The sequence below is a fragment of the Paroedura picta genome, chromosome 12 (genome assembly GCF_049243985.1).
Source record: "Paroedura picta isolate Pp20150507F chromosome 12, Ppicta_v3.0, whole genome shotgun sequence".
Taxonomy (NCBI): domain Eukaryota; kingdom Metazoa; phylum Chordata; class Lepidosauria; order Squamata; family Gekkonidae; genus Paroedura; species Paroedura picta.
Window position 1 is genome coordinate 18,698,772 of NC_135380.1, and position 27,547 is coordinate 18,726,318.

The 27,547-nt window shown below is 44.8% G+C and overlaps 1 protein-coding gene across 4 annotated transcripts in view; it reads right to left on the bottom strand.

Annotated features, from left to right (window-relative positions):
- Positions 1-4,305: 4,305 nt before the first annotated feature.
- DPYSL2 (dihydropyrimidinase like 2) overlaps positions 4,306-27,547 on the bottom strand; it is a 75,060-nt gene continuing 51,818 nt past the window's right edge. For 2 of the 4 annotated variants that reach the window (XM_077306769.1, XM_077306772.1), the window contains exons 8-14: positions 25,742-25,862; positions 19,403-19,559; positions 18,500-18,641; positions 17,057-17,227; positions 14,671-14,850; positions 11,597-11,774; positions 4,306-8,689 (exon numbers count right to left, since the gene is read on the bottom strand). In XM_077306769.1, the coding sequence (XP_077162884.1) occupies positions 8,598-8,689; positions 11,597-11,774; positions 14,671-14,850; positions 17,057-17,227; positions 18,500-18,641; positions 19,403-19,559; positions 25,742-25,862 (1,041 nt within the window). In that variant the 3' untranslated portion in view covers positions 4,306-8,597. The remainder of the gene's footprint in view (positions 8,690-11,596; positions 11,775-14,670; positions 14,851-17,056; positions 17,228-18,499; positions 18,642-19,402; positions 19,560-25,741; positions 25,863-27,547) is intronic. The other 2 variants (XM_077306771.1, XM_077306773.1) reach the window with 1 other exon arrangement.

Below are 27,547 nucleotides of genomic sequence, written 5' to 3' on the forward strand. Positions count from 1 at the left end.
GGGCAAGGACACCTCTTCTAGGAGGGATTTCATACCTAAACTCTAGTAGTCCTGTTTGATCCTAGGAAAGGTAATTTCTTTAAAATACCTCCAGAATTTCATGCTCAAAGGGGCCAGTCACTCCACCGATGAACTCCAATAACTGGCATCAATCACTTTTCTAGGTATTCTGATTCAATCACTTTTGGGCCCCATCCTTCTTCCAAGAAGCTTAAGGCAGCATTCATGGCTTCCCTTTATTTCAGTTTATCCTCTCAACAGCCTTGTGAAGTAGGATGGACAGAGTATGGACCTACTTCATGTAAAGTCTGCCATTTTTGATGAGACTCAAGGTGGATTATGGAATTAGAAAACGATGCAAGGAAATCCTGCACAATACATACAATATGGCAGTAAAATCGGGTCCCAAGCCATCCGTTCAAAGGCCAATGATCTAAATCTCCCAAGGGAGAAAAGGAATGCCATTTCAGTGGTTTGGGGTGATTGGAGAAAAAGGAAAACACACAGTGATACACACTCCAAATGACTACACAATTCCAGCCACTTGGATATACACCGGAGTGTGTATAATCTATACAGAGTAATTTCTAACATGCCTGCACCTTACCTTTTTATAGCAAAGCCAGCTCTTGTTTCTCATTCTATAGCTCTTGCTGCCACCTAGTGTTGTGTAGAACAAAGTGTGAGCCCAGCCCAAAGTCACATTTAAGACCAACAGTTTTATTCAAGGTGTGAGCTTTTGTGTGCGCACACACTTGTCTGAGGACATTTTGTTCTGCTACGTCAGACCAATGCAGCTACCCACCTGAATCTAGTGTTCTGTAATTACCCTAGTTTCTGTCTTTGCTAATTTGTAGTGTTCAGTATCTGTCTGTCTGTCTGTCTACCATCCTCTTTCCGAAGTGCAGCCCCCATCAGCAGATACTTAAATCTGAAGCTCAGGGCCACACTTGTAGTAAAAAGATATAGCGAGCTTGGGCAGAGCTGGCTCACACTACAGGAGTAAAAATTGGGCCAAAGCATCAGCTTTCGTCACCTCTCCACCCCTGAGCCCTGACCCCACCAGTCCAGACTTCCTCAACTCTCTGCTGTCTTGGTAAGTCAGAGAAGCTCTTCCCACAGTGGGTTCCCTGTATTTACATCTAAAGTTGGTATCAAGGAAAGCTGATCTGTGTGTGTCTGTTTTGCCAGTTAAAATAGTTAGAACTGACTGAAGTGGAAGCAGATTTACAAAACATCTAGACCAGGGCTAGTCAACCTGTGTCCCTCCAGATGTTCATGGACTACAGTTCCCATGAGCCCCTGCCAGCATTTGCACTACATGACACAGTCACTCAAGTACTGTCTGCTGCTGGAATCTGGATCAGCTAACCTGTCTCCCCAGGGCTGTTATGAGGACAAAATCATGCACCCTGCCCTGAGTCTAGGGGATCTACAATCACTTGTTGGAAAGTCCACCCTGATCCAGACCAAGAATCCCCCCCAAACACACACACACACACACACACACACACAATTTTTCATGTCCCCATGTCTTCTTCCCACTCCAGGTAGTCAGCGAATCTTCTTCCCCTACCATTTGCTTATTTGGTATACACCTTATCATCTTGTAGGGGGTCAAGCAAGGCAAAATACCTCCCAAACATCCTTCTCCTCTTTTGTGTTGCCTGTGCATCCAGAGTCAGCACTTTTTCCTTCTTTCAATTTAATTCCCCATCCACTTCTGGTTTGCCATTTTCAGATTTTTTTTTGCAAACCTGGGAGGGAATGTAAGGGTACTTCCAGGTTTGTAGAAACATGTCCCTCATCCCTGGGTGGGCTCCGTTGTATAGATGTTTTGATCGGCAAGTTGGGATCAAGTTGAGAATTAGATGTATCATCAGGTCTATAGAATGAAACCATGTACTTGAAGTGCTTTGAGCCTCTAAAGCAGCCTTTTGACCATGGAGTAACCTCTGAATTATTCTTCAGGCTTCAAGAAACCCTGGAAGTAATGTCAGCTGGCCATGCATTCCTCCATGTCCCTGAAAGTCATGTTTACAGTGGGCATGGCATCATCACTAATAACATAAAATGCTTGTTAAATAAGAAGTTACTTTCATTTTTGTGTGTGCAATACCTTGCTTGAGGGGGGGGGGGAGGAATCATTCACCTCTGCTGTCATAATGCCCACCTTGCAAAGCAGCAGTTCTCCTCAGGAGAAATGATCTGTGTGATTTGAGGTTGGCAATCCTAGCAAGACCTGAACATATATTTTTCCAGGGTTGGAAACGGCTGCCAGGGCAAGGGGAAGTCTGGGAAGAAAGTCCTTGCACTGGATCCAAATGAAATAGCTCTTGGCTAGGGATGCCAACCTCCAGGTAGGACCTGGGGATCTCCTGGAATTACAGCTCAGATGAGTTTTCCTGGAAAAAAGAGGCTAGACTCTGTGGCTTTGGACATAGTCCTCTCCTGCTTGAACATCTGGATCCCTTTGCTTGCAACAGCCTTCCTCCAGCCATTATCTGCCAGGGAAGCTATGAGAAATTCTGAGAGGGAGGAAATGGGAAGAGCCAATTAAAAGAATTAAATCCCCCCAACTAGGGTCCCTCTGGAATAACCTGGTTGAGGCTGATTGCTCTAAGTAATCCCCATCACAAATGCTGTGTATGACCAACTGTGTATTAAGTCACCGTAGGCCGTATATTTACATTCCCAGACCTGTGGTAGGCTTCATGCGACACAAGAGTGGTAGTGGTGCTGTTCCCCATCACCAGGGGTAGTCAACCTGTGGTGCTCCAGATGTTCATGGACTACAATTCCCATGAGCCCCTGCCAGCATTTGATGGTGGGGCTCATAGGAATTGTAGTCCATGGACATCTGGAGGACCACAGGTTGACTACCCCTGCCCATCACCATACAGGTAGCAGCACAGATTAGGCTTATTGCTTTGGGGAAAAAACAGCTCTTCAATCACAGGTCACACCATGTCAACTGCTAGGATAAATGCATCAAGCCAAGTGGTCAGAGGAAGGGTTTATGTGATATAGGAACTCTTTTCTAATGTAAAGCAACTTCAAATTATCCCTTCTCTCCTTCCCTAAAGTACTCTGCTATTCAGATCTTATAGGAACAGAATCAACAAAGTTCAGCACTACAGAGGTTGGTGGATTATAAACCAGCACATTTAAATTAATGTGTTGCAAGGTTTGCCACTGTACTCCTCTGCATAGAATTTGACACATTTATATCCCAGTTTTTCTCCAAAGATCGCACTGTGTTATACATGTGATGAACGCCTTTCATCCCACACAACCAGCGTGTTTTATGGTTTCTTCACTCCATTCTATATCATTGTCTGACAAGCCAATGCAATGTGTAGCAAGTTCTCCCCTGTTCTCGAAGGAGTTCCCATAACTTGTGATATGCAATTATGTTTCATCTTGGCAGCTTTCTTTTCTGCCTTTCCGTGAAGAACTTCTAAGGTAACAAACCCATCCAAGGAAACCCATCCATTGGGTCAGCCAAGAGGAAGCCTAACTGGGTCCATTGCCATATATTCCAACATGGTGCTGTGGGTACATCAACATGCTAGGATGGCCAAGGGTCAATGGTTAGGAGTGATGCTGGGGTCAGTCATTATTACATGTATAAAGTGCCACTTTCAAGTTCTGACGCCCGATTCATCAGAAAAAGCCAAGAATTTAGGATTTTTTACACCAAAACTATAAAGAAACCAGGGGATAACAGTCTCTTATAACTGAGTTCCACCACTAAATAGGGAAATATTTTACTGCATTCTCACTTAAATTAGGTGTACGTTGGAAATTGGGTTAGAGGTGATTAAAACAAAAAAACAGCATAATTGATCTGAGTTTCTCTACTGGAAGGAGTCTCAAAGTGGCTTACAATCCCCTTCCTTTTCCTGTCCCCTGTGAGGTAGATGAGGCTGAGAGAGCCCTGATATTACTGATCGGTCAGAACAGCTTTATCAGTGCTGTGGGGTGCCCAGGGTCACCCAGCTGGAGGCATGTGGAGGAAAGGGGAATCAAACCCAGTTCTCCAGATTAGAGGTCTGCACTCCTAACCACTACACCAAGCTGTCTCACCCCAGTCACTTAGCCTTCAGAAGGCTGCAGGCTCATCTCCAGCATATCAAACTTGGAAATACCTTTCTTCCCAAGAACTGTCCAGGGTAGGCAGTGTCAAGCTAGACAGACCAATGGTAGGAACCCGTACCTGGCCACTTCAAGCATACGTCTCATGTACAGAGATTAAGACTGGCTCAGAGTAGCCAATTGCCAAGGGCACAGAGACACTGCAACTGAAACAACAACATTTTGTCTTTATTAGGAGTTCCCATAGTAATATAACACAGAGTTTGTAAGGAAGAAGAAACACAAGACTCATTTTATGCCATTGTTTGCACCATTGGGAGAATGGTCCAATCTCAGGACTTCTTTTGCCTACACACATGATCAGTTTAGCACTTACAGCTCCTTCACAAGCACAAATCCGAGGGTTAAAATCCAGCTAGTAGTAAATTCTACATGGTTGGTTGGTTTTTTTAATATTTTTTTTTCCTTTAGAGCATCAAGTCACTGCGGTAAGTTAATTCCATGTTCAATGTCATTTCTTCGAAGCATTTACATATGACATTCATTAAAACAAACATACACACACACAAGCGAGCGAGCTCCCACAGGAAAAAACATGCTGACATTGCCTGCAAAAAACTTTTAAAACAGTTTTCTCTTTTTTTTTCCCCTAAAGAACAAAACAAAATGACTTATTAAAAAAAAAGAACCAACAACACATGATCATCATGAGCAGGGTGGGAAAAAAGGAAGACTCAAGTGAATAGCAATGAGCTGCAAACGTTTCGTAGAACTGAAACACAATTGCTTCTTTTTTCTTAATTACCCCCCCCAAAAAAAAACCTCCTTGCTTAAATTCATATTAAAGCACAGATGGAAAAACAAATAATTTTTTTAAAAAATAGCTGCAAATATATATATTACGCTTACTAAATACTTTTTTTAATTAAAAAAAGTGCAATCTCTTAAGCAAACAAAAGACTCCAACACTACACGAAATTGCCAGGAATGGTGATCTGCCGTCATTAATGCTAAAAGGAGAAAGCGTGAAAAGGCGCAAAGACAATTCATGGGACCTCAACCCTGTAGGGTGACGTCAAACTGGCCGCTTTCTATACCCCTAAAGTCAGCAAAGAGCCAGGAATGCGGGAAGTATCCTTTTTGAGAAGGAACCTTTATTGTAACAGTGGCTCAGCTGTGGACGGGATGCAGTCACGGGAATCCACAAGTTTGTACGGACCAGGGTATACAGTAGGGGTTGCCAAAGTGGGTGGTATGCCCCCTACCTGGATGTAGTGGAAGGTACGGGGGGAGGGTGTGGAATTTTGGAGCAGTAGGGGGGCAGCAGTCTGACCCTCCTGTGGCTTCATTTTCCTAGTGTGAGACATTCCAGGGTGGCTTTGCCATTGCCTGCCTCTGGGTAGGAGTGACCTTGGACTTCTATCCTGGTCTCCTATCCCAGTGCTGACCAGGGCCAACCCTGCTTAGCTTCCTAAAGAAAATGGCAACTTCAGAAGGTGGGCTGGATGGGATCATAGTCCTGCTGAGCTCCTTACCCTCTTCAGACTCTATCCTTCCCAGGCTCCACCCCAGGTCTCTCAGAATTTCTTAAACCCAGTGTTGGTAACCCTCCCCCAAAAAGTTGGAAAAGCCTTCTCCTACTTGTTCCCGGCCATGGGATATTTGATTGCTTACCTCTCTCTTTCTCTGTTGCCCCATCTGTCTTTCTCCCTAATGAGGACCCAAGGTGGCTTTTATAAATGACTAAAATATGGCCGCTACACAACAACCCAAAAGTAAGTGTAGGCAATATAGGATGCTTTGAATGTGCAATAGATATGTCTGGGGGTGGGGTGGGGACACCAGGGCTGTTGCCTGGGAGTCAAGGAGGCAGCAGCCTGAAAAAAATCTGGGAACCACTGGTGTAGAGCAGGGGTAGTCAACCTGTGGTCCTCCAGATGTTCATGGACTACAATTCCCATGAGCCCCTGCCAGCAAATGCTGGCAGGAGCTCATGGGAACTGTAGTTCATGAACATCTGGAGGACCACAGGTTGACTACCCCTGGTGTAGAGCATGCTGCAGGTGTTGATTAGGAAGATTTAAGTGCTGGGAAGCAGTGATTGAGGCTTAAAATCTTTGTCCGAACTCACCCTCCGCCCCAAGCGGTTCTCTTGCAAACAGAAGCCATGATGGTAGTGGGAAAGGAGAGAATTGGGCTGTGAGTCAGTCAGAACTTTCTCTCATGCACTTTTCTCAACCTGTGAAAGCCTTGTGGAACACAGCTGACTCAGGTTGGGATCTGGTTACATTCTGCTCCCACACTGTTCCAATCTGAACTTCGATCCCACCGAGTAGCTATTTACAAGGAAAGAATTACAGGGGAGGAGCTGAGACGGAACCCCCAATGTCCCATCTCTTTCAACACCCTCAGCACTGTATGTTGTACACTATCTCCCCTCCTCCCCTTTAGCTGCCATGGAACTTCGGGTCTCTACTGGTCCCATTACTTGGGCTCTGGAGGCACCAATGAAGACTGCACCTTGAACAACTGACTCTGAAGACCACATGCATCAGCCTACCCATTCCTTTTGACTTTCAAAATATTCCGCAGACGTATGCTAGGATCTAAGCATTTTTTAAGAAACAGAAAGGTAAAAGAAATGCATGTGGCAATCCATCAATTTGAAAAAGAGCAACAGGCCAAGCAAGGGAGATGATGTGGTCTTAACAGTGAATGGAATTTAACACGGCGAGGCAATGCAAGCCACAAGAGACCCAGCATGCTCTTTCATGAGGACTGGACACACGGCCCCAGCCTTCCCACTAACATCCAGCAGTAGATCAGAGACCTGTACTTGGGACATCTGAATCTAATAAGCTACCTACATTTAGATCCCATAGCAAAGCCATATGCATCTGACTCCATCCACGAGATACAGTTGCAAGGGATCCAACTCAAGAGAAGCCGACACTAAAGTTACTTTGGGTTCCCTGCATTTTGATGAAGCTCTGCTCAAGAGTGAACTTACAAAGGAAGGATAACTTAAGCTCTCTTCAGGGCACAATCTGCCTCTTAGAGTGCAATGACCTCTGCTGGCACAAGCATCCATCTTAGGCTAGAGCTAAATCAAGAGCAAAGTCACTAATTTGATCCAGTGCCACTATGAATGGGATCACTAGAGGGCCCAGCACAAACCAGTTGTCTTCTTCACCATCATGCAGGTCATTATGAAGAAAAGGAGACTTGTGTGCACTTCCCATGTGTTTGGCCCTTGTTCTCCACCCCACCCTCCACTCAGTCAAGGAACACTAGCTTGTAGATTGGGCTCATTGACCAAGGGCGTGAGACAGCAGAAGGGCTAGTGTGTTTCACAGGAACTGAGTTTCTCAGTTGAGAGAAGCCAGTAAGTCTTAAAAGGAAATGAAAAGAAGGTTCATTTGGGCAGCATGCTGGATCTCAAGGTTTTCAGAAAATCAATGCACGGAACAGAGACTTGGTGTCGGGAAGGATTTCTGTAGGTGTTGCCAACCAACAGAAATCAGCTTGTTTCCCAGTGATGAGTAGAGGTGGCAAAGACTTATCAGTTAAGAATCTGCCACTTCACCACAACAGAGGGCCAGGTGAAGAATACATCCTTCAGACTGTAAAAACCGAGGCCGATCTCACTGGAGATTCAAAGATTTCTGTGACAGCAGAATCCACTGTGGTGGAGCCATAGGGACCCTAAGGTTCAACTTGGACTGGGAAAGATGAAGAAAGATCTCCATTCCAAAATAAGGCATTTTGAAACACAACAATACAACATACGGGAGCAAGCAAACTCACACATACACCTTTTAAAAAACAAGAACAACCCTTCAGTTCCGGAATGAGATAAAAATATGAAAACGTAAGAGTGGGATGGGATATTTTCCCTCTGTCCCAACCCAATTGCTGATGGACCTTAGCAGCACAAATGTTACCTTCCCAGTTAGAGAAAAGGAGGGTATAAAGAGATTTGGTCTTTGATCATTTCCATGTTCCCTTTTACATTGCACTACTGCAAAATCCAGTTTAAGGGATGTCCAGTTTAAACCCCTGAATTGCTTTGCTGTTCTTTTCAACTCTTAAATCCATATCGTCTTTAAAGAATAAAATAAAAAGGCAGCTCCCAGGAAATTCACTTTATCCTTCCTTTTTTTTTGTTTTGTTTTAAGAAATAAAAGAAAAAAAATATGCTAATGGTAACATAAGCCCCAAGTTCTATTCTTTAATGTTCTCCTTTTTTTTTTTTTTTTGCATCTCTATGTCAATAACAGGGTGTGTACCCAGATGTGTAGGAAGAGGTAAGTGAACAGGTTCTGTGAAAATGGTGGGGGAAAGAGATTGACAACAAAGTGACTGGGGGGACTGATGCCTCAGCTAGGCCTTACCCACTGGTTGCCCGCAGTAACCATCACAGGCTCTAAAAGAATCAAAAGGGTCTTCAAGTGCCCCACCCACTCCCATGACCCGCTAAGCGGCCATGTTTGTTTGTTTTAACCCAAGCTGGTGATGTTGGCACGTCCACCAGGTGGCGCCACAATGCGCTGCGTAGTACGGCGTGGAATATTATCATCAATCTGTGCACCTGGGGGGGAGGGGGGGGGAGAGAAAGAAAGAAAAAAGAGGTAAGAAGACAGCAATCAGACGTAAATGGTAATCACATTAATCAATTTGTCTAAATGTACTCCAAGTCAGTTCAAGTTTATCGGGCTTCCACTCAATGGAGAGTGCAATCTGGCTTACTCTGGGTTCTACCTCAACAAAAAATTGTCAGGCTCATACACCTGTGACTGTGTGTCCACCAGGGGAATCCTGGGAAATGTAGTGTGTCAATAGTAACATATAAAGATTTACCCTGTTATGAAGATATGTCTTCTGTCTAAAAACATAGCTTAAGTCTCATTTATATCATTAAGGATGACACAGCTTCATGTGCATGTGTGTACGGACAACCTAAATGTCCCAGGGAATACCCTCCTTTTCTATGATCTGTATTCCGTTCTGTTCCTTAATCCCCACTCTATGGGGACAAATAAAGGAGTTGAAATTATCACTGGGGAACAGGGTCTTCTTAGCGATGGCCCTAAGTAATGGAAGTTCATTCCCTGTTGTCAGACAGGTACATTTGTCTCTCATTCATTCCAGAGAGGACAATATTAATTGCATCGTCAATAAATGCTTAATTTTTATTTGGTAAGTTTGGAACTTTGATGTACTGTTTTGCAATTGCTGATTGCAGTTCTAAATTAATTGTGGTTTCCCTAGGAGTGTGAACTATTGTATGCATAAGAAAAACTGGGAAATTTTAGAGAGCACTGTAAAAAGGGATATTTGTGTGTGTGTGTGTGTGAGAGAGAGAGAGAGAGAGAGAGAGAGAGAGAGAGAGAGAGAGAGAGAGAGAGAGAGAGAGAGAGAGAGCTTTTGGCATGAGTGATATGAAAAGACAAATTTTTACATAAATGTATAGAATGAAAACTGTTATGCAAGGTATTAGGTAATGATAATTCCTATGTATATTGTAAATATATACAACATTTTTAAGAATACTTTTAAAATAACAATGTAATTTTGGCAACAATTTATTATGCTATAATATTTATAATTATAATACACTATTGAAGAGTTCTGGGTTTCAGTGTTATACATTTAATATACTAATTTCTTGGTAGTTGTAACTACTTGTGATTGTTTAAGAGTTTCTGTAGAAATAATATACCTTGTTTTCTACTGAATTTGTTTGTTTTCCCCTACCTCTCAAATGGTGAACATTAAAATTCTTGTGCTTTGGTAGCACAGGGAGCAACAGCTTGCAACTAATTTCTCAAACACTGGGTAGTACAATTTTATACGCTAAGTAATAAATGATGCATTTTATATGGCTACATATAAATGATACATTTTATACATTTACATATAAAAAGTTTTGATCTGATAGTAAAGGAAGTATTTCATATTTCCCCCACATTTTCCATGTTTTAGATTTTTTTAAAGGAAATAAGCATTATTTTCCCCTGTGGCTGCAAAAATCCCTGGAATTCTACATCTCTACATTACATGCATATTCTTGGGGCCTCAGGTTTCATTTGAACATGTGCAAGCATCAGGCCCTCAGTGTCAAAAAGTTTCAAAGTGGGAAGGAGCTGTCTGTTAAAATGGCTCTTCACCCATCCCCATGACTGGATCTTGAGTCACTGCTCACTTTTTCATACGCAGCAGAATTTAACCTTTAAGGCAGTGGTCCCCAACCTTTTTCAGGCTGGGGACCGGCAGCAGCAGGGAGGGCGATTGCCCAGCCGCGCATGCCGCACATGCGCCATGCGTGGCCGAAATAGCCAAAAGTGCAGCGCATGGCACATGTGCATATGAGCGGCCCAGCCACGCATGTGCAATGCGCGTGCGCGGCCCTCTTCCCTCTCCCCCCCTCCCACAGTAAGAAGCTTGCCGGGCTGCAAGCTTGCGGCCTGGGAAGTTTTTTACTGCGGGGGGGGGGCAGGGAGAGGGAGCCGCGGCCCGGTGTCAGGGCCTTCGCGGCCCGGTGCTTGGGGACCACTACTTTAAGCTGCTACCAGACTCTTACTACTTTCTACTTAAGCAAAACAGATGTTCCACCTCAAGGAAACAGGATTCCACATGGATCTTGTCACATGGTGACAGTAAAAGTGACAGTGGATTGGGGGGCAAGCAGATCCTCTCTGAATCAATTACTAATAGATTCTAATTATTACTAATTATTGCAATTTAGAAAATATCCAATTAGAGCTTGTGAGGGGGAGACATAACACAAAACAGCGTGTCCAGCCATACACATTATTTATTAATTATTATAATTTAATAATTTCTAGCCGGCCACTCCCGCAAACCAGCTTGAGGCAGGGAACAAAACATTTACCCCACTAAAACCTGCGTAAAAACCCCTTAAAACCACCACTACACACAGCATCCCACCTCAGGGTTTTGTGGAATAGCTTAATGTCTTGGCTTGCTTGCTTGTGATCTTACCTGCCCTGGAGTCAACCAAAGACCTGGTGGAAGAGCTCCATTTTATAGGCCCCGTGGAACTGTAACAGCTCCATCAGGGCTCTTAGCTCTCCCAGGAGCTCATTTCATCAGGTCGGGGCCAGGCCTGAAGAGGCCCTGACCCGGGCTGAGACCAGGCACACTTCCCTCAGGCCAGGGACTGAAGTTGGGTAGTGCGCTTTCAATGTGCTTTTGCATCTGGATTATCCTGTGCAAAACAGCAAGATCTACTTCTAAAGTGCACTTGAAAGCGCATTATCCACTGGGTGCAGAACAAGCACAATTTTGATCATCCATTCCCTGCATCAGGTCTGTTTGCACCCTGTTGAAATTCTTCTCCTCCTTTACAAGGCTCCTCTAGAACTGCATATATATTTGACACCTGTTTTGACACCTGGGGTAGGGGGTAGGGTGGCTAGAGGAGGAATTCAAGACAATAAAACAACAAGATTTCACCATAATAATTTAGCCTCACATAAGTATGTACCAGACAAGCTAAATCCAGACTGGTGCAGGTTCCGAACGGGTGGGGCCTGCTGCTTTGCTGGAGAGGTTTTGGCCGAGGATGCTGGTGTGACTGTTTTCGGCGTCACCGAGACTTCGCAGACGGGGCCATCATACAGGCCACGGGGGACACCCCGCAGTTCAGCCAGCTAGAGAGGGGGAGAAGCATATAGAAATGATAAGAGAAGACCTACACAGGAACAAACATCAACCTGTGTGACAGAGTGGATTTTAGACCTTCCAATCCACCACCAGGACCAAGACCTCTTTGGAAACTGACTGGGAAAGAAAAGGGTAGCTCACTCCGCATACACATGGAGGGGAGCAAGGTGATGCCCGCCTGTGTCTTCCATTCAGCAAGGAACCCAAAAAGGTTGAGAAGACTGTTTTATTGCACAGTGCTAAAACTGTGTCAATTAAAATTGTGCAGTTGTGCGATGAAAATGTGTATATTTAATATATGGTAATTTCCAGATGCCACAGTCTTTTTGGTCCCTTGCTTCTTTGACAGGTTGGGCTTGTTTTTATCCCTTCCTTTCCTTTCTTGGTCTTCTACTCAGTGAGCCTGCCCCACTGCTGAACATCTAGAAGAAGACGAGTTGGTTCTTATATGCCGCTTTTCTCTACTCAAAGGAGTCTCAAAGCGGTTTACAACCGCCTTCCCTTTCCTCTCCTCACACCAGACACCCTGTGAGGTGGGTGAGGCTGAGAGAGCCCTGATATTACTAAAGAAGAAGAGTTGGTTCTTATATGCCGCTTTTCTCTACCCGAAGGAGTCTCAAAGTGGCTTACAATCGCCTTCCCTTTCCTCTCCCCACAACAGACACCCTGTGAGATGGGTGAGGCTGCGAGAGACCTGATATTCCTGCTCAGTCTGAACAGCTCTATCAGGATTGTGACTGGCCCAAGATCACTCAGCTGGCTTCCTGTGGAGGAGCAGGGAATCAAACCCGGCTCGCCAGATAAGTCTATGCTCCTAACCAAATCAAATAAATCGAAAGAAGAATAATAACCACTACACAAAGCTGGCTCGATGTAAAGTCTTGAAGCTGGACTTCAGCATGTGGGTGATTATTCAATAAGTGGGCATGTTCAGTGTCATCAGATCACTTTTGACCTACGGTGACCCTCTGAATTAATGTCCTCCAAAATGTCCTGTTCTTAGCAGCCTTGCAAACAGAGGGCTGTGGCTTCCTGTATGCAGTCAATACATCTCATGCCTTCACCTTTTCTGGCTGCCTTCTGTTTTTCCCAGCACCCTCAATACTATCCAGGAATTGGCTGCATGACCTGTATGTGGACATACTCCCTATTTGACTACGAGGCTCCAGCTTGCACATTCAGAGGTGGGGATGGTGCAACTGCATTCCTCCCAATGTGCAGGTTAGCAGGCTGGCCTTTGGAAGCTCAGTCTATCCTTTTGAGATCTCCCTGATATAGTTCCAGGAATAAAACTGCAGCAGTTCCCTTGGCAGACACTAGTCCCAGCTGTACGTGAATCCCTTCTGAACAGAATAACAGAGGCCAACATTTCTGACAGTGCAGAAAACCAGCATGCCAAAACTGAATCTACTCTATTTAGTAGCGAAAGCCCAAACAGACCATATCAGCCAGCAGAGGGCAGTGTTTGAAATGCGTCCATCTGGCTCCATTTCTGAGCACTCCTGAAGGACGTTAGCCAAGAAGTACAATTACACTATTGTACTTTGTTGACACGCCATTGATTTTGCCAAAGTGCTGTTGATTTACAACTGGATTTGGCTCTAAGAAGAAAACCGAGCCCTGCTTCATTGTGAATTCGATCCACGTTTGCTTTTTGTTTCCTAACTTTGGCTAGCTGGCTGAATGAAGACCTTCAGCCTGAGTTTTTTGTTTTACCAAAACCACAAAGCCAGTGGCAGTAGATCTTGTCTTTCGGATCAGGCTGCAAGTTCATTTCATATTCTTTTTTTTTATTATTTTGGTATTATTTTGGTATTATTTTGGTAGATCGAATGACTTTAAAAAACACACACAAAAAGTTTATTAGTGCATTAATTCTTTCACAATAATGCATTTTGCCCTTCAAGCATTAGAGCTAATTCTATACGTTCATTGCTAAATAATCATGAGTGCATGGTGAAAGAATGTGGAACACAACCTCTGATTAGCACACTGGTGACACAACACGCAATGTAGGTCATATATATGTAATTTCTGCTAGTATGATACAAGGAGTGTGCACTAGCATGTCTTGTTCATGATGCACGTATCATATGATCAACAGGAGCACATTCATGTGTGTAAGGTCCCCTTGGCTCCTATACATGAAGACACTTGGTTTTAGGGCTCAAACCACATGTAAGAGGAATACATGTGCTACCCATTACATGCACACACTGAAGCTGTACATGCACATTGCCCCTGTTCATACAAAATGGCAACCACCTATATTAGGAGGATGGCAAGTTAGCACATTTCAGGGAATCCCAATACTTCCGAGGTGTCCACAGGCCCACCATGGATGAAGAATGCAGTTCATGGGAAGAGGGAACTTGCCCTCTGCACCATCTGAAAGAGCCTCAAAAAGCTCCTGGGGAACTTTAATGCATAGTGATGGGCTACACCTTACATTTTCCCCAAGGGACAAGCAGTGTCTCCCTGAAGCCATTTCTTGCTGGCAGAACAGCCCCAGGGGAAGACTTCAGCTTCTGCTCCCTCTGAGTCTCTTGGTTCCAATCTCAGCTGGGCTTGCAAGCCTCTGGGAGGAATGAAATTCCCAGAGGACACCTGTCAATCTGACTTGGGAATGGGACCAGGGAAAGCCTATAGCGAGTTGAGGCCACATGGAAAGGATGGCATCTCCAAGGCCTGCCAACCTGCTGTCTTTGCAAACTGACTCCTATTTAGTGTCTGGAACACTGCATAGAAAAATATCAGGAAGAGAAACACTTTTTTACCAAGCTACAAAACAGTCTTGTCCAATTTCTCTCCATATTCAGAACCATTTTGCAATCTGTGGGACTTGAAAACACGCAAAATATGCACATTTCCATGTGTACTCACCCTGCTTCTTGCCTTGATCCGCTTGTAAACAAAATCCGGGAAGGGTTTCCGGGGTATATATCGTCCGGAGCCTTCAGTTGCATGGAGGTTACCATCCTCCAGCACAATCTTCCCTTGGCTGATGACCACCAGGGGTGACCCACGGCATTCCATGCCCTCAAAGATATTGTATTCCACAGACTACAAGGGGTGAAAAAGGAGGAGTTAAGGCCCAACATATCGAAACACCAGCTATCTCTCACTTTAAAAAATATCTTCAGTTGGATCCCATGATTCATGGTGCAAAAAAGGGTCTTTCCCACCCCCCACTCCCCAAAGTAGCCCTTTCTGACCCAAACGGCTAACCACAGAACCAATATGGACTAGTGGTTGCTAACAGGGGGATGGCCCACTCCTCCATCTTCTGCGAATACCATCTCCACTGATCCAAAGTGCTGACAAATGATTTCTCCCCCATTTCCCATTCCTTGATCCAGCCTCCTGACTCATGTGGGTTCATGCAGATCCTGTGTACCATGGGAACCAACTTCTCTGGTTAAAAGGGAGGCATTGCTGGGTAGAGAGAAATGTAGTGAAACTCCATGACCACCAGCACTTTCTGCTGAGGGCTGCAGGGTCCAGCACCTTGGGTCACAGGACTGGGAAAGACCTTTACATGGGATTCCCAAATGCCACTGCCACTCAAGGTAGGCAGCACTGGAACTGTGTAAACCCTGAGTATGGCTCAACACAAGAATGCATTCTTGCCGTCCCACAGCTCTTCCTGCTTCCATGTCTCAGCTGTGTTCTTCCCAAGCCAGGCAGTCACCATGCCTCTATTGGTTTTCCGAGGTCCGTGCCTTCCCTTTTCTTTAAACTCTCAACATCTCACGCCTCCTACAGTAGGTTCAGTCTTCATCAGGCTGTCTAATTGGAGAGGGGTCCTTTTGGTTATCCCTGACCTGGATGGCTACTCCAATAAAATTTGATCCCGTAAATTAAACCCTGGTCAGAATTTGGGTGGGAGGCCACCAAGAAATCCAGGGTCACCAGGCAGAGGCAGGCAATGGCCACCCACCTCTGAATATTTCTGGCTTTGAAAACCATACAGGCTAACCATAAGCACTTTCTATCATCACTTTGCAGTTAAGACAGAAATTTTTCCTTCCTAACTAGAGAAACCTTTCTCTTGCACAGTCCTACTTGTCTTCAAGATGGCAGGGGAGGGCAGCCTCTGCCCGATAATTTGCAATTTTGATTTTAATTTACTATCCATACTGTGTTACTTCATCTTTACAGGACTACAACTGTTTTATTTTCTTCAAGGAGTTTTTCAACAGTATCTTGACCATTGTTTGGTGATAAACCTCACTTTTAAGCCACGCCTCCCAACAAAAGCGGCTTTCCATCTTGCTTTGGAAAAATACTCATTGGCCTTTGCCTCCAGGAAATCACTGCTCCTTTTCAGCACAGAATTCGTGCCATCCTAAGCAGAATTGTACCCTTTAAAGTCCCCTGGAGTCTGTGGGCAGAGAAGGCAGCAACTTTGCTTAGGACTGCACTGAATAAGAGGATTCATGAAGGAAGGGGGGGGGAGACGGGGACGGGACTTGAGGAAGTTTTTCCGGCCAGAAAAAATTCACATGGCCATCTTCCAGCACTTGTAAGAAATGTCAACAGGCCCATGCAATAGCTATTCTTGCTCTCTTTCAGAACTAAGAGATCAGAGGACATTCATACCATCAATGCTGCTGAAATGTCAGTTTCACAGTCTCCTCCTGGAGCCCTGCCAGTTGGGAGTCATGGTTAAAAGCAGAGGCTTCTAATCTGGGGAGCTGGGTTTGATTCCCCGCTCCTCCATGTGCAGCCAGCTGGGTAACCTTGGGCTAGTCACAGTCCTGTTAGAGCTGTTCTCGCAGAAAACTTCTGCCAGAGCTCTCTAAGCCCCACCTACCCCACAGGGTGTCTGTTGTGGGGAGAGGAAGGAAAGGCAATTGTACGCCACTTTGAGATTCCTTTGGGTAGAGAAAAGTGGCCTATAAGAACCAACTCTTCTTCTGACGGTCAACAGTAAGCTACACTGAACAACGGTTTGCTTTCGCCTCCATCCACATTATCATGGGATGTTGCACTACAGCCGTCATTTGTAACTGCACTGCTTGGTTCACATGGGATAATCCTGTTGGGAATTATTGTTACAGTGCAGCACCATCCAATAATGTGTTGATACAGCCTTAGGTTTAAAAGCAGCTACATCTATGACTAAACCTAGAATACTGAGCACAAGTTCCCCCCAACATAAAACCTTTTGTATTTCTTCCTCCCCCCCCCGCTGCCCCCCAGTTTTACAAACATGCAGTGAGACTTGAGTGTGAGAGGGAAGGATGTCCTACAAAAAAGCACTCACTATGTTATGGGTCTTGGCAGAGATCGTCTTGACGCTGTCTGGGTCCCAGATCACCAGGTCAGCATCCGAGCCCACAGCGATGCGCCCCTTCCGTGGATACAGGTTGAAGATCTTTGCTGCATTGGTGCTGGTCACAGCTACAAACTGGTTCTCATCCATCTTCCCAGTAACCTAACAAGAAAGGGTCATGATCCCATCAGAGAAACAGCGTATCCCTATGCAAGGCTTTTCCTATCAAGCAGATCCTAAAACAGACGACCCAAATTCAGTTCCATTAAGATTACATTCTTCTCCCGACTTGCAGAAAATCATCTTTATTGCATGCTGCTAACTTGGCAGCTGAGATGGCCATACATGATTTGCAAGAACACTGCTGGTGCCAGACCACATGAAGCTGTGGTCAATTTCTCCAAGGAAAAGATCCAAATGAAGTTCAACAGACTTGAGGCCCATTAATTTCAATGAAGATATAAGCACAAGCTAGCTCTTCCGCTGAATAATCAAGCAGGGCTTAAGTGTGCCTAGATCAGGGGTAGTCAAACTGCGGCCCTCCAGATGTCCATGGACTACAATTCCCAGGAGCCCCCTGCCAGCATTCGCTGGCAGGGGGCTCCTGGGAATTGTAGTCCATGGACATCTGGAGGGCCGCAGTTTGACTATCCCTGGCCTAGATCTTCCCTGAAATTCTTGTTGCACTGTGGAGCTATCAGTGGTCCAGATCAATGGCACAATCAGCCTCTTGCTTTCAGCTAATCCCCAGGGTTTCTCATACACGACAAAGCCACAACTCTTGGCTTGCAACTCGGCCTCCTTGTTTTGGGTGCCGGTGAAGGACAGCAGTTCAGATCAGGCCAGGGCATCTTTCCTGCACAGCCACTCGGTTGGGCATCCTTTGGCAACCCACCCTGTCTCAATCTCAGCCCCACTCCCATACATCATATGGGGCTATCGTTAGTGGCTTATGACACACGGGTAATAGAGAACACTGACCCCTTGAGCATTTCGAAAAATGCTACCTAAGAAGTCAAGGTGTGACTATTCCACTGTCAAACATTTCTACAAGGAACTGTCCCCAGTTGGCATTTTTTTTTCAGATAAGTAGCTCACTCCGAGATCCAAGGCTCCTCCAAATTATGGTTCAGCCACATCTTAAAGCATACAAAATTACAAGACAGATGGCCACTTGGTCTACTCAGGTGGGCTTAACAAGGGCCAGTAAAGGACAGGAAATCTCCAAGCCCTCATTATCTGGATATCCAGACTCCTGAATGATCCAAGTTGAATTTATTCTCCAGACATAGTGGAATTATGTCACTGTCCAACCATCCTCATTCAGCAGGAGACAGAATAGACTGAGGGGAATCAACTGACATCACTTGGGGATTGTCCAAAAGAACCAAGTTCTTCCCTCCCACACACACACATCCCGTCAAAGCAACAGACCACAGCTTTGTCCCAGATGATAGACATCCGTTCCTCAGTTCCATTGGTTCCTTCGGGGATCAGAGTAAAGTTGTCCTTCCCAACAGCTTTCTGGGCAGTGTTGAAGGTACAGTGGGCACTGCCAGTGACCTGGAGATCTCCACTAAAACCAAGGACAAAAGGTGTGCGCTTGAAAGAAATTCCATCCACAATGAATCCCTCCTAGAGACAAACCATCTCCCTTATACAGTTGTATGATACATTCAAGAATCATATTTGCTTTTTCGGCAGAGGAGGAGGGGAGAGTGTTAACATTTCCAGTACTTTTATGCCAGGAGCCATAATCTCAAAAGACCTTCCTAGATTTCATGCTTTAGTGATATTTTTACCCCTTTTAAAAGAGGGCTATTGTTTCTGAATATTTGATCCAGCCAATCAAGGATCACTAGGCAGACTGACGACACCAGGCACGGCACCACGAAACCTGTCAGACAAACCCTGTCACCGTGCCTGATGACATCATGAAAGGAGGGCAATGCTTCCTGTCTGCATGCTGACCATCTCTCGTGCCCCCTTACCACCTCTATCATCAAAACAGAGAGGGTATTTTGTGTGTGTGCAGGGAGGGGGTGGCCTAGATCAGGGGTAGTTAACCTGTGGTCCTCCAGATGTTCGTGGACTACAATTCCCATGAGCCCCTGCCAGCCTTTGCTGGCAGGGGCTCATGGGAATTGTAGTCCACGAACATCTGGAGGACCACAGGTTGACTACCCCTGGTCTAGATGTTTTGTAAATCTGCTTCCATTTCAGTCGGTTCTAACAATTTTAACTGGCAAAACAGACACACACAGATCAGATTTCCTTGATACCAACTTTAGGTGTAAATACAGGGAACCCACTGTGGGAAGAGCTCCTCTGACTTACCAAGACAGCAGAGAGTTGAGGAAGTCTGGACTGGTGGGGTCAGGGCTCAGGGGTGGAGAGGTGACGAAAGCTGCTGCTTTGGCCCAATTTTTACTCCAGTAGTGTGAGCCATCTGTGCCCAAGCTCGCTGTGATGGGCTCCCCGTACACCACAGTGCCTATAATTAAAAAGAATACCAGCAGGGTTGATATTAACCAATGAGGACATTGGGCACATGCCTACAGCATTACAGAATTCATCATTCCATTCATGCCCCACCACGTTCTCCTCTCCTCCATTTTATCCTGACAACAACCCTGCAAGGTAAGTTACGTCGAGAAAAAACTAGCCCAAGGTCACTCAGCAGAACAGAGGCTCAAACCTAAGTCTTCCATATCCTAGTCCAAAGGTGGCCAAGCTGTGGCTCTCCAGATGTCTATGGACGACAATAACCATGAGCCCCTGCAAGTATACCGTGCCAAGCAGGGGCTCATGGTTATTGTATTCCATGGATATCTGGAAAGCCACTGTTTGCCTGCCTCTGTCCTAGTCCAACAATCAAACTGCTATATAACAGTGGCTGGTCAGTCTAAGGCAGGCTTTCTCAACCAGGGTTTTGTGAAACCTTGGGTTTTTTGACGACCATGGGAGGGTTTCCAAAATGGGTGAGAGTTAATCCATTTTTTTATATTTTAACAAAAATTGTTAAATACCTATTGGGTGATATGACCATATATGGTCATGCTGACCTGCCCTCCCCTCCCAAAATGGCCAATGATGGGCCTGGAGGGGGTGGGAAGGGGAGGGACCCTGAGTGGGCATGTACACTACTCTGCTTCCCAACCATATGCTGCATGATTGCGCCACTTTGGGGGGTTTTGAAGCCTGAAGAATGTTTCAGGAGTTTCTCAATGGTATAAAAGTTTAGAAACCCTGATCTAAGGCCACGAACATTCTTTTATCCAACACATTCCTCAAATCAAGGCAGTGTAACTGCTCAGAACAATGACAAAACTGAGTCCAGTCCTGCAGTCAGTTCTCTGCCCCCACAGTGAACAAAAGGCACCTTTTGGCTAGTCTCTGCCTGCGTAGTAACTCCCTGCTGCCTCTTTAACTCTTTGGAACTAGCAGCAAAAGAAGTCAGTACTGCAGCTGCCATGGCAGGGAGCGTGAAAAGGGAGAGAGCAAAAGACAGGGGGAGGGGGGCAAAATGGCTTCACACTGAACAGAATGGGTGTGGTTCAGCTGACACTACTAAAAAATAATAATTTGGAATCTGGTTTGGTTACTGTGTTTTAACTAGGGAAGAAAACCATATTTCAAGACAGAAGACTGTTGAATGTGACACACCAAATGCCACATTTCAGTTCCCATATATTTATGCACCCCAACAGCTGCTGGTACAAGCAGGGAATTTATGGCCATGGCCCCTGGACTATGGAACAGTCCCCTTCTAGAACAGAGAAATCGTTCCTCTTTGTTTCCATTCTGAAAGGGATGCAAAATCTCCCTTTGTTCTGCTGGACCCTTGTGAATTCTCCCTAGAGTAACTTTTCTAATTTGCGATTTAATAAACCTACTAGGAAAAAAAGTGTTTTTAGGTTGCCTACAGAGGCAAGTTAATCTAGATGTATGGGCTGTAACGTAACAATTTAGCAAGCTGGCAAACAGTCCACAAAGAAGGTGCGTTTTTGCTCAGGGGACACCAGAAATGCTACAAAGCCTAGGGATTCTAGCACCGCATGAACGAGACAAGGCCTCATGCCAGAATAGCTGCTGTAGCTGCTGCTTGTTTCTGCTCACAGGTCTTTGGATCCAACTCGATTTGTATTTGATTATATTTAAGCATTTGAAAGGTTGTCACTTGGAGGAGGGCAGGATGCTGTTCCCATTGGCTGCAGAGGAAAGGACGTGCAGTAATGGGTTTAAACTACAAGTACAACGATATAGGCTAGATATCAGGGAAAAAAATTTCAGAGAGTAGTTAAGCAGTGGAATAGGCTGCCTAAGGAGGTGGTGAGCTCCCCCTCACTGGCAGTCTTCAAGCAAAGGTTGGATACACACTTTTCTTGGATGCTTTAGGATGCTTTGGGCTGATCCTGTGTTGAGCAGGGGGTTGGACTAGATGGCCTGTATGGCCCCTTCCAACTCTATGATTCTATGATTCTATGATTCTATATAGGACTGCAGTTTTATTCAAACTCTGCACCTATTCTACTGTAGGCTTCTTTAAATGAATGGTGGGAGTGGCAGAATAGAGATAGTTTAAATAAATACACTGTTCCATTTGCAAAGGAACATTTCCCTTGAGAAAGCCGGTATTCAAAGCATGCTAGATATTAAAGATACGGGTTTGTCTACACAGCTGTCCAATTGTGTGTTTCTTTTTCTTCCCCGCTTGTATGTTTTCACAGCAGCTGATCCTTCTGTTGTTTCTATTTCTCCATCAGTCCACTGAAGAGCTATGGTTAGAACAGCTTTTCTCCACTTTTTTAACAATGAGAAACCCCTGAAACATTCACCAGGCTTCGAGAAGCCCGAGAAATGACACAATTGTGCAAAATATGGTTGGGAACCATAGCTGTGTATATGCCCACCTGGGGGGCCCCTAGCCTTCCCACTCCCTCCTGGCCCTTCATTGGCTATTTTAGGAGGGGTGGGTAGGCAGAGATGGCAATATATGGTCATATCGTTCGATAAATATTTAGCAAATTTAGAAATATATGAGATCAGCCCTGACTGCTCCTTAGAAGGCCAGATTCTGATGAAACTCAAATACTTTGGCCACCTTATGAGAAGGAAGGACTCCCTGGAGAAGAGCCTAATGCTGGCAGTGATCGAGGGCAAAAGAAGAAGGGGCGACAGAGAATGAAGTGGCTGGATGGAGTCACTGAAGCAGTAGGTACGAGCTTAAATGGACTCCGGGGAATGGTAGAGGACAGGAAGGCCTGGAGGATCATTGTCCAAGGGATCGCGATAGGTCAGACACGACTTCGCACCTAACAACAAGAACAAGAAATATATATTACTATTAATTAACTTCCACTCATTTGGGAAATGCTTTCAAGGCCATCAAGAAACTCCAGGGTTTCATGAAACCCTGGTTGAGAAAGACTGAGTTAGAATGTTGCACAGAGCTTGGCCAGACCTGGGTTCAAATCTTACTATCAGCCCTAATATATATAAATATAATAAATAATAATAATGATGATGATGATGATGATGATGTCAGCTGGCTGGACTTGAGCCAGTCCCTCTTTCTCAGCCTAACCTATCCCATAGGATTTCTTTTGGGAGGAAATTTCATATTCTGCCTTGTACTCCTTGAACATGTAAAAGATGGATCCACAGAACTTACTGCAATTGAGGGACATGATTTTGTGGTGAATATGAACAGGGATGGACCGCAGAACCTTTTTACAATATTCAGATTCTGATTAGGAGAACATGAAATAGTGAGACAAAATCCCCCTAAGCTTGCAAAGAGCTTTTCAATCCGCAGCCTCCCCCAACACAATTTGTCAGAGTACAACCTAATAGGCATTGTTAAAAACCTAAGAGTTCTGCTGCCTCAGATCAAAAGATCTACCTAGTCCAGATCCGATCCAAAGATCCACCAGCAGCCAGTTTTCCAAAATGGCCATCAAATGCTACAAGGAAGACTTCAAGGGTGGTGAAGAGCAAATGCCCACTTTGATATCACCTTCCAGGAGCAGCATCTGAACACAGGGGCTACATCCAGCCACCAAAGCTAATTCCCTCTCTGAATGTATCTAATCCCCATCTAAAACTGTCTAAAATGCATCTTGTGGCCACGAATTCTATTCTACTGTCCGTGAAGTTCATCATGAAGCTACAGCCTATCAGCCTCACCGAGTCTTGCTGGGTTCATGGGAAATTTGCTCCCCAGAAAAATCACAACTTAGAAAGCAGACACTTCTGAAATGGGGGGGGGGGGGAGAGAGAGAGAAAACTGTTCATTTTGATTTATTTAGTCTGCGTCACACTCAGTCCAATTTCTCCCATCCAGAGGGAGGAAGGGAGGGAGGGAGGAAACAGACCTTTTCAAGCTGCAAACCACCCACACTTGGGGATGCCTTAAGTAAACAACTATTTAGGCTGAGTGGAAATAGGAGCTCCTGGTGTACGGACAGCAATTCCCTGAAAGCTAAAGTTCAGAGAAAGGAATGCTCTGTTACAGCACAATCTGGATTATTTGGGCCCCTCTGTTCTTCAAACCGGGCAACCTGGCAGAGATAAGCACCAGGCTGATTCTCAAATGATGGTTAGAATCCGTACTCTGCCATGGAAGTCTGCTATGTGCCCTTGGGCCAGTCCTACCCTCAGCCTGACCTGCTCCATGGGGTTGTTGTGAGGACAAACTGGGGGACAAGAAAACAAAGTCCTCTGCTTTGGGTCTCCATTGGGGAGAACTGTGGGGCACACATGAGATAAACATTTGAATCAACCTTCCCAGTCTGCATGCTAACCACTAAACCGCACAGCCTCAGCTCCACTCTGTTTACTAGCCCAAGACTCCAAACATGCACATTTGGGTTGAACTGAGCCAATGACCGCTCACCATCTTTGATTCCACTACTGACTGAGTCTTCTGCAGTTGCGTCTGGAAAAATGAGTTCATTTCTGGGCAAGTGAAAGTCTGAGATCTCAGAGAACAGGGAGAGGGCTGATTTAGGAGGAAAGGTGGACGAGCGCTCAGTAATTCTTCACTATTTCCAAACAGACATTACCAAGGCAAGCCTGCCGGCCAGCCCAGCAAGCTGCTTGGCCTGCAGAACGGTCCCTCGTGAACAGTCTGTGGAAGTTATGAGTCCAGACTGGATGCCAAACGTGCCTGAAGGAGCTGGACTGGCAAAGAAAGAGGGGGAGGAATCACAAAATTTCCCCATCTCTGACTAGAATCATAGAATCATAGAACCATAGAGTTGGAAGGGGCCATACAGGCCATCTAGTCCAACCCCCTGCTCAACGCAGGATCAGCCCTAAGCATCCTAAAGCATCCAAGAAAAGTGTGTATCCAACCTTTGCTTGAAGACTGCCAGTGAGGGGGAGCTCACCACCTCCTTAGGCAGCCTATTCCACTGCTGAACTACTCTGACCATGGACATTTTTTTCCTGATATCTAGCCTATATCGTTGTACTTGTAGTTTAAACACCTCTAGACTAGATTTCTGTAACTCGCTCTACACCGGCCTGCCTCTGGGCTTGATCCGGAAACTGCAATTCGTCCAAAATGCGGCTGCTAGAGTCCTCACAGCTACACCATGGAGGGCTCACATCCAGCCAGTTCTGAGGCAGCTGCATTGGTTACCGGTCGCCTTCCGGATCAGGTTCAAGGTTTTGGTTTTGACCTTCAAGGCCATCCATGGTCTAGGCCCAGCATATATGAGGGACCGCCTTTTGCCCTATATCCCCCGCAGGGCTTTACGCTCTGCGGGGGCTAACCTACTGGTCGTTCCCGGCCCCAAGGAAGCCCGCCTGGCCTCGACTAGGGCCAGGGCCTTTTCGGTCCTGGCCCCAACCTGGTGGAATGAGCTCCCAGAAGAGCTGAGGGCCCTGCGGGAATTACCAGCATTCCGCAGGGCCTGTAAGACGGAGCTCTTCCGCCAGGCTTATAACTGAGGCCGGGCGGAAAGAAGATCAGCCCCCCCCTCACAAACTGGTGGTAGAGAGCGTCACCCCCCACCGTAGATGAGGATGCGGAGAGCAAATGAGTAGGCTACGCCATCGCTGTTACAATTATTGTAAATCATTGGTTTTTATTGTCATTTTATGGTTTTAGGGGACGGGTTTATGTAAGCCGCCTCGAGCCTTCGGGGGGAGGCGGGGTATAAATATAAATATAAATATAAATATAAATATAAATATAAATATAAATATAAATATAAATATAAATATAAATATAAATATAAATATAAATATAAATATAAATATAAATATAAATATAAATATAAATATAAATATAAATATAAATATAAATATAAATATAAATATAAATATAAATATAAATATAAATATAAATATAAATATAAATATAAATATAAATATAAATATAAATATAAATATAAATATAAATATAAATATAAATATAAATATAAATATAAATATAAATATAAATATAAATATAAATATAAATATAAATATAAATATAAATATAAATATAAATATAAATATAAATATAAATATAATAATAATAATAAAAACCCATTACTGCGTGTCCTCTCCTCTGCAGCCAACAGAAACAGCATCCTGCCCTCCTCCAAGTGACAACCTTTCAAATACTTAAAGAGGGCTATCATGTCCCCTCTCAGCTTCCTTTTCTCCAGACTGGAAACGTACCCTTTTTCCTGGCCTGGGCGATCACTTCAGCGGCACTTTTGCTCATCACCTTGGTGACGTACAAGGGGCAGTTGGTCTGATTAGCGATGGTGATGGCCCGGTTCACAGCTTCCGCCTCCACCTGGAAAGGGGCGGGGGAACATTCAGTCATTCATTCATAGGGTCACAGACCAGGAGATAAAAAATTAGACATGATGAAACATTCAGATTTTAAACCGTGTTGGGGGGGGGAGGGAGAGGGTGCTGGGAATAAAATTAACCATTGCAAAAAAAGTGAAAAGGTGTTTGGTTTCCTTCCAGCAGGCTTGAATCATGTAGGCACACAAGACTTGAGGCTTGTCACCCATGAGAAAGTCGTTTCTGTTTGGTGGGACCTCCCTTCCAAAAGGGGACGGATAAACTGTGATCTACAGGGGGCAACGGAAGAAGTTGTGTTGCATAGACTCCACCTCCATTAGTGGACAGGGGCACCATCTCTCTGAGACTGCTGTTCTTTTATATCTTCCCACCAGAAGTGCTGTGGGCAGGGTGGGGGAATAAAACGAAAGAGGACTGAAGGAAGAATTTGACATCATCCCCCAATGACTTATTTGGCACAGCTTGTTTGGAAACCAAGCCATAAATAAGTTGATAGAAACAATGAGCAGGAGACACTTGTTGAACAGAACCTGGCTACATTCACACAATCAATCAAACCACATCTGAAAATGAGGCCCAGGTGTTCCTACACTCTCCTCCTCCTCCTCCTCCTCTCAAGCTGAGACTGATTTCATCGCAGCATCCCAGACACTGAACAGATCAGTTTCTTTCTTGCCTACAAACTTGGATTAAATGATAAACTTGCATTTCTGGCTCACTGGCAGGAAAAGAGACCAGATTGTTAAGAACATCTCATTCGGACATTATGACAAAACGTGGCTCGTTCTAAACTGGAGTTTTTAATCTGTGTGGGACAGGGAAAGGAGCAAACTGAGATGTTCCTGGTTTGTACTCGTCAGAAACAAACCATGGCTTGTCTGTGCTATCTGTGTGCAGCTTCTTTTTGGAAAACCAGGATGCAAATAACTAACAAATAAGGAGGATGCAACCATCTATGAGGATGCACAGCTTGTTGCATTAGCAAATGAAAATGGTGTGATTGCTCCCCAAATCCATAGGTTCTGTAGTTTCATTGAGGGCTGCAAATAATTTTTGTGTAACTTTAAAACAGCTCTTCCTTACCCAAAAAGATGCAGTGCGGGGAAAATAGGGACACAGTCTCAGTCTCTCTCTCACTCTCACACATGTACATACAAGGAAAAACTATAAGCACTATGGAGATATCTGCACCCCCCCCCCCAACACACACACACACACAGTGATCCAAACAGCAGCTTTGAAAGCGGATTTAGATCAGGAAAACAGCATAGGGGTAACTCTTACACCCCTCCACTATAACTGCTCCAGTCAAAATTGAATGCTCCAAAAGCTGCCTTAAATTAAACAGTAGCAACAAAATTCAGGATATCTAACCAGAACCCCCCAGTTCATTCCTGGTTTGACCTTGAATAAGTTGACCGTTTCTGTCTTGAAGTTTTACAGCATGCTCTTTAGGATACTTATTCAGAACTTAGCATTCTGAAGTTCAATGGGACTTGCTGTCAAGTAAATAAGCTTGCGGCTGTACTCTTCCAATGAAATCCTAAACAGAATTCAACGCTTCTAAGCCTACGGGGTTGGATCCAGACTACATGCCCAATGGCACCGGAACCTGCACAGCCTCTTAACCAAACTCTATTCCCCAGAATTTAAGATGGATGAGTAAGA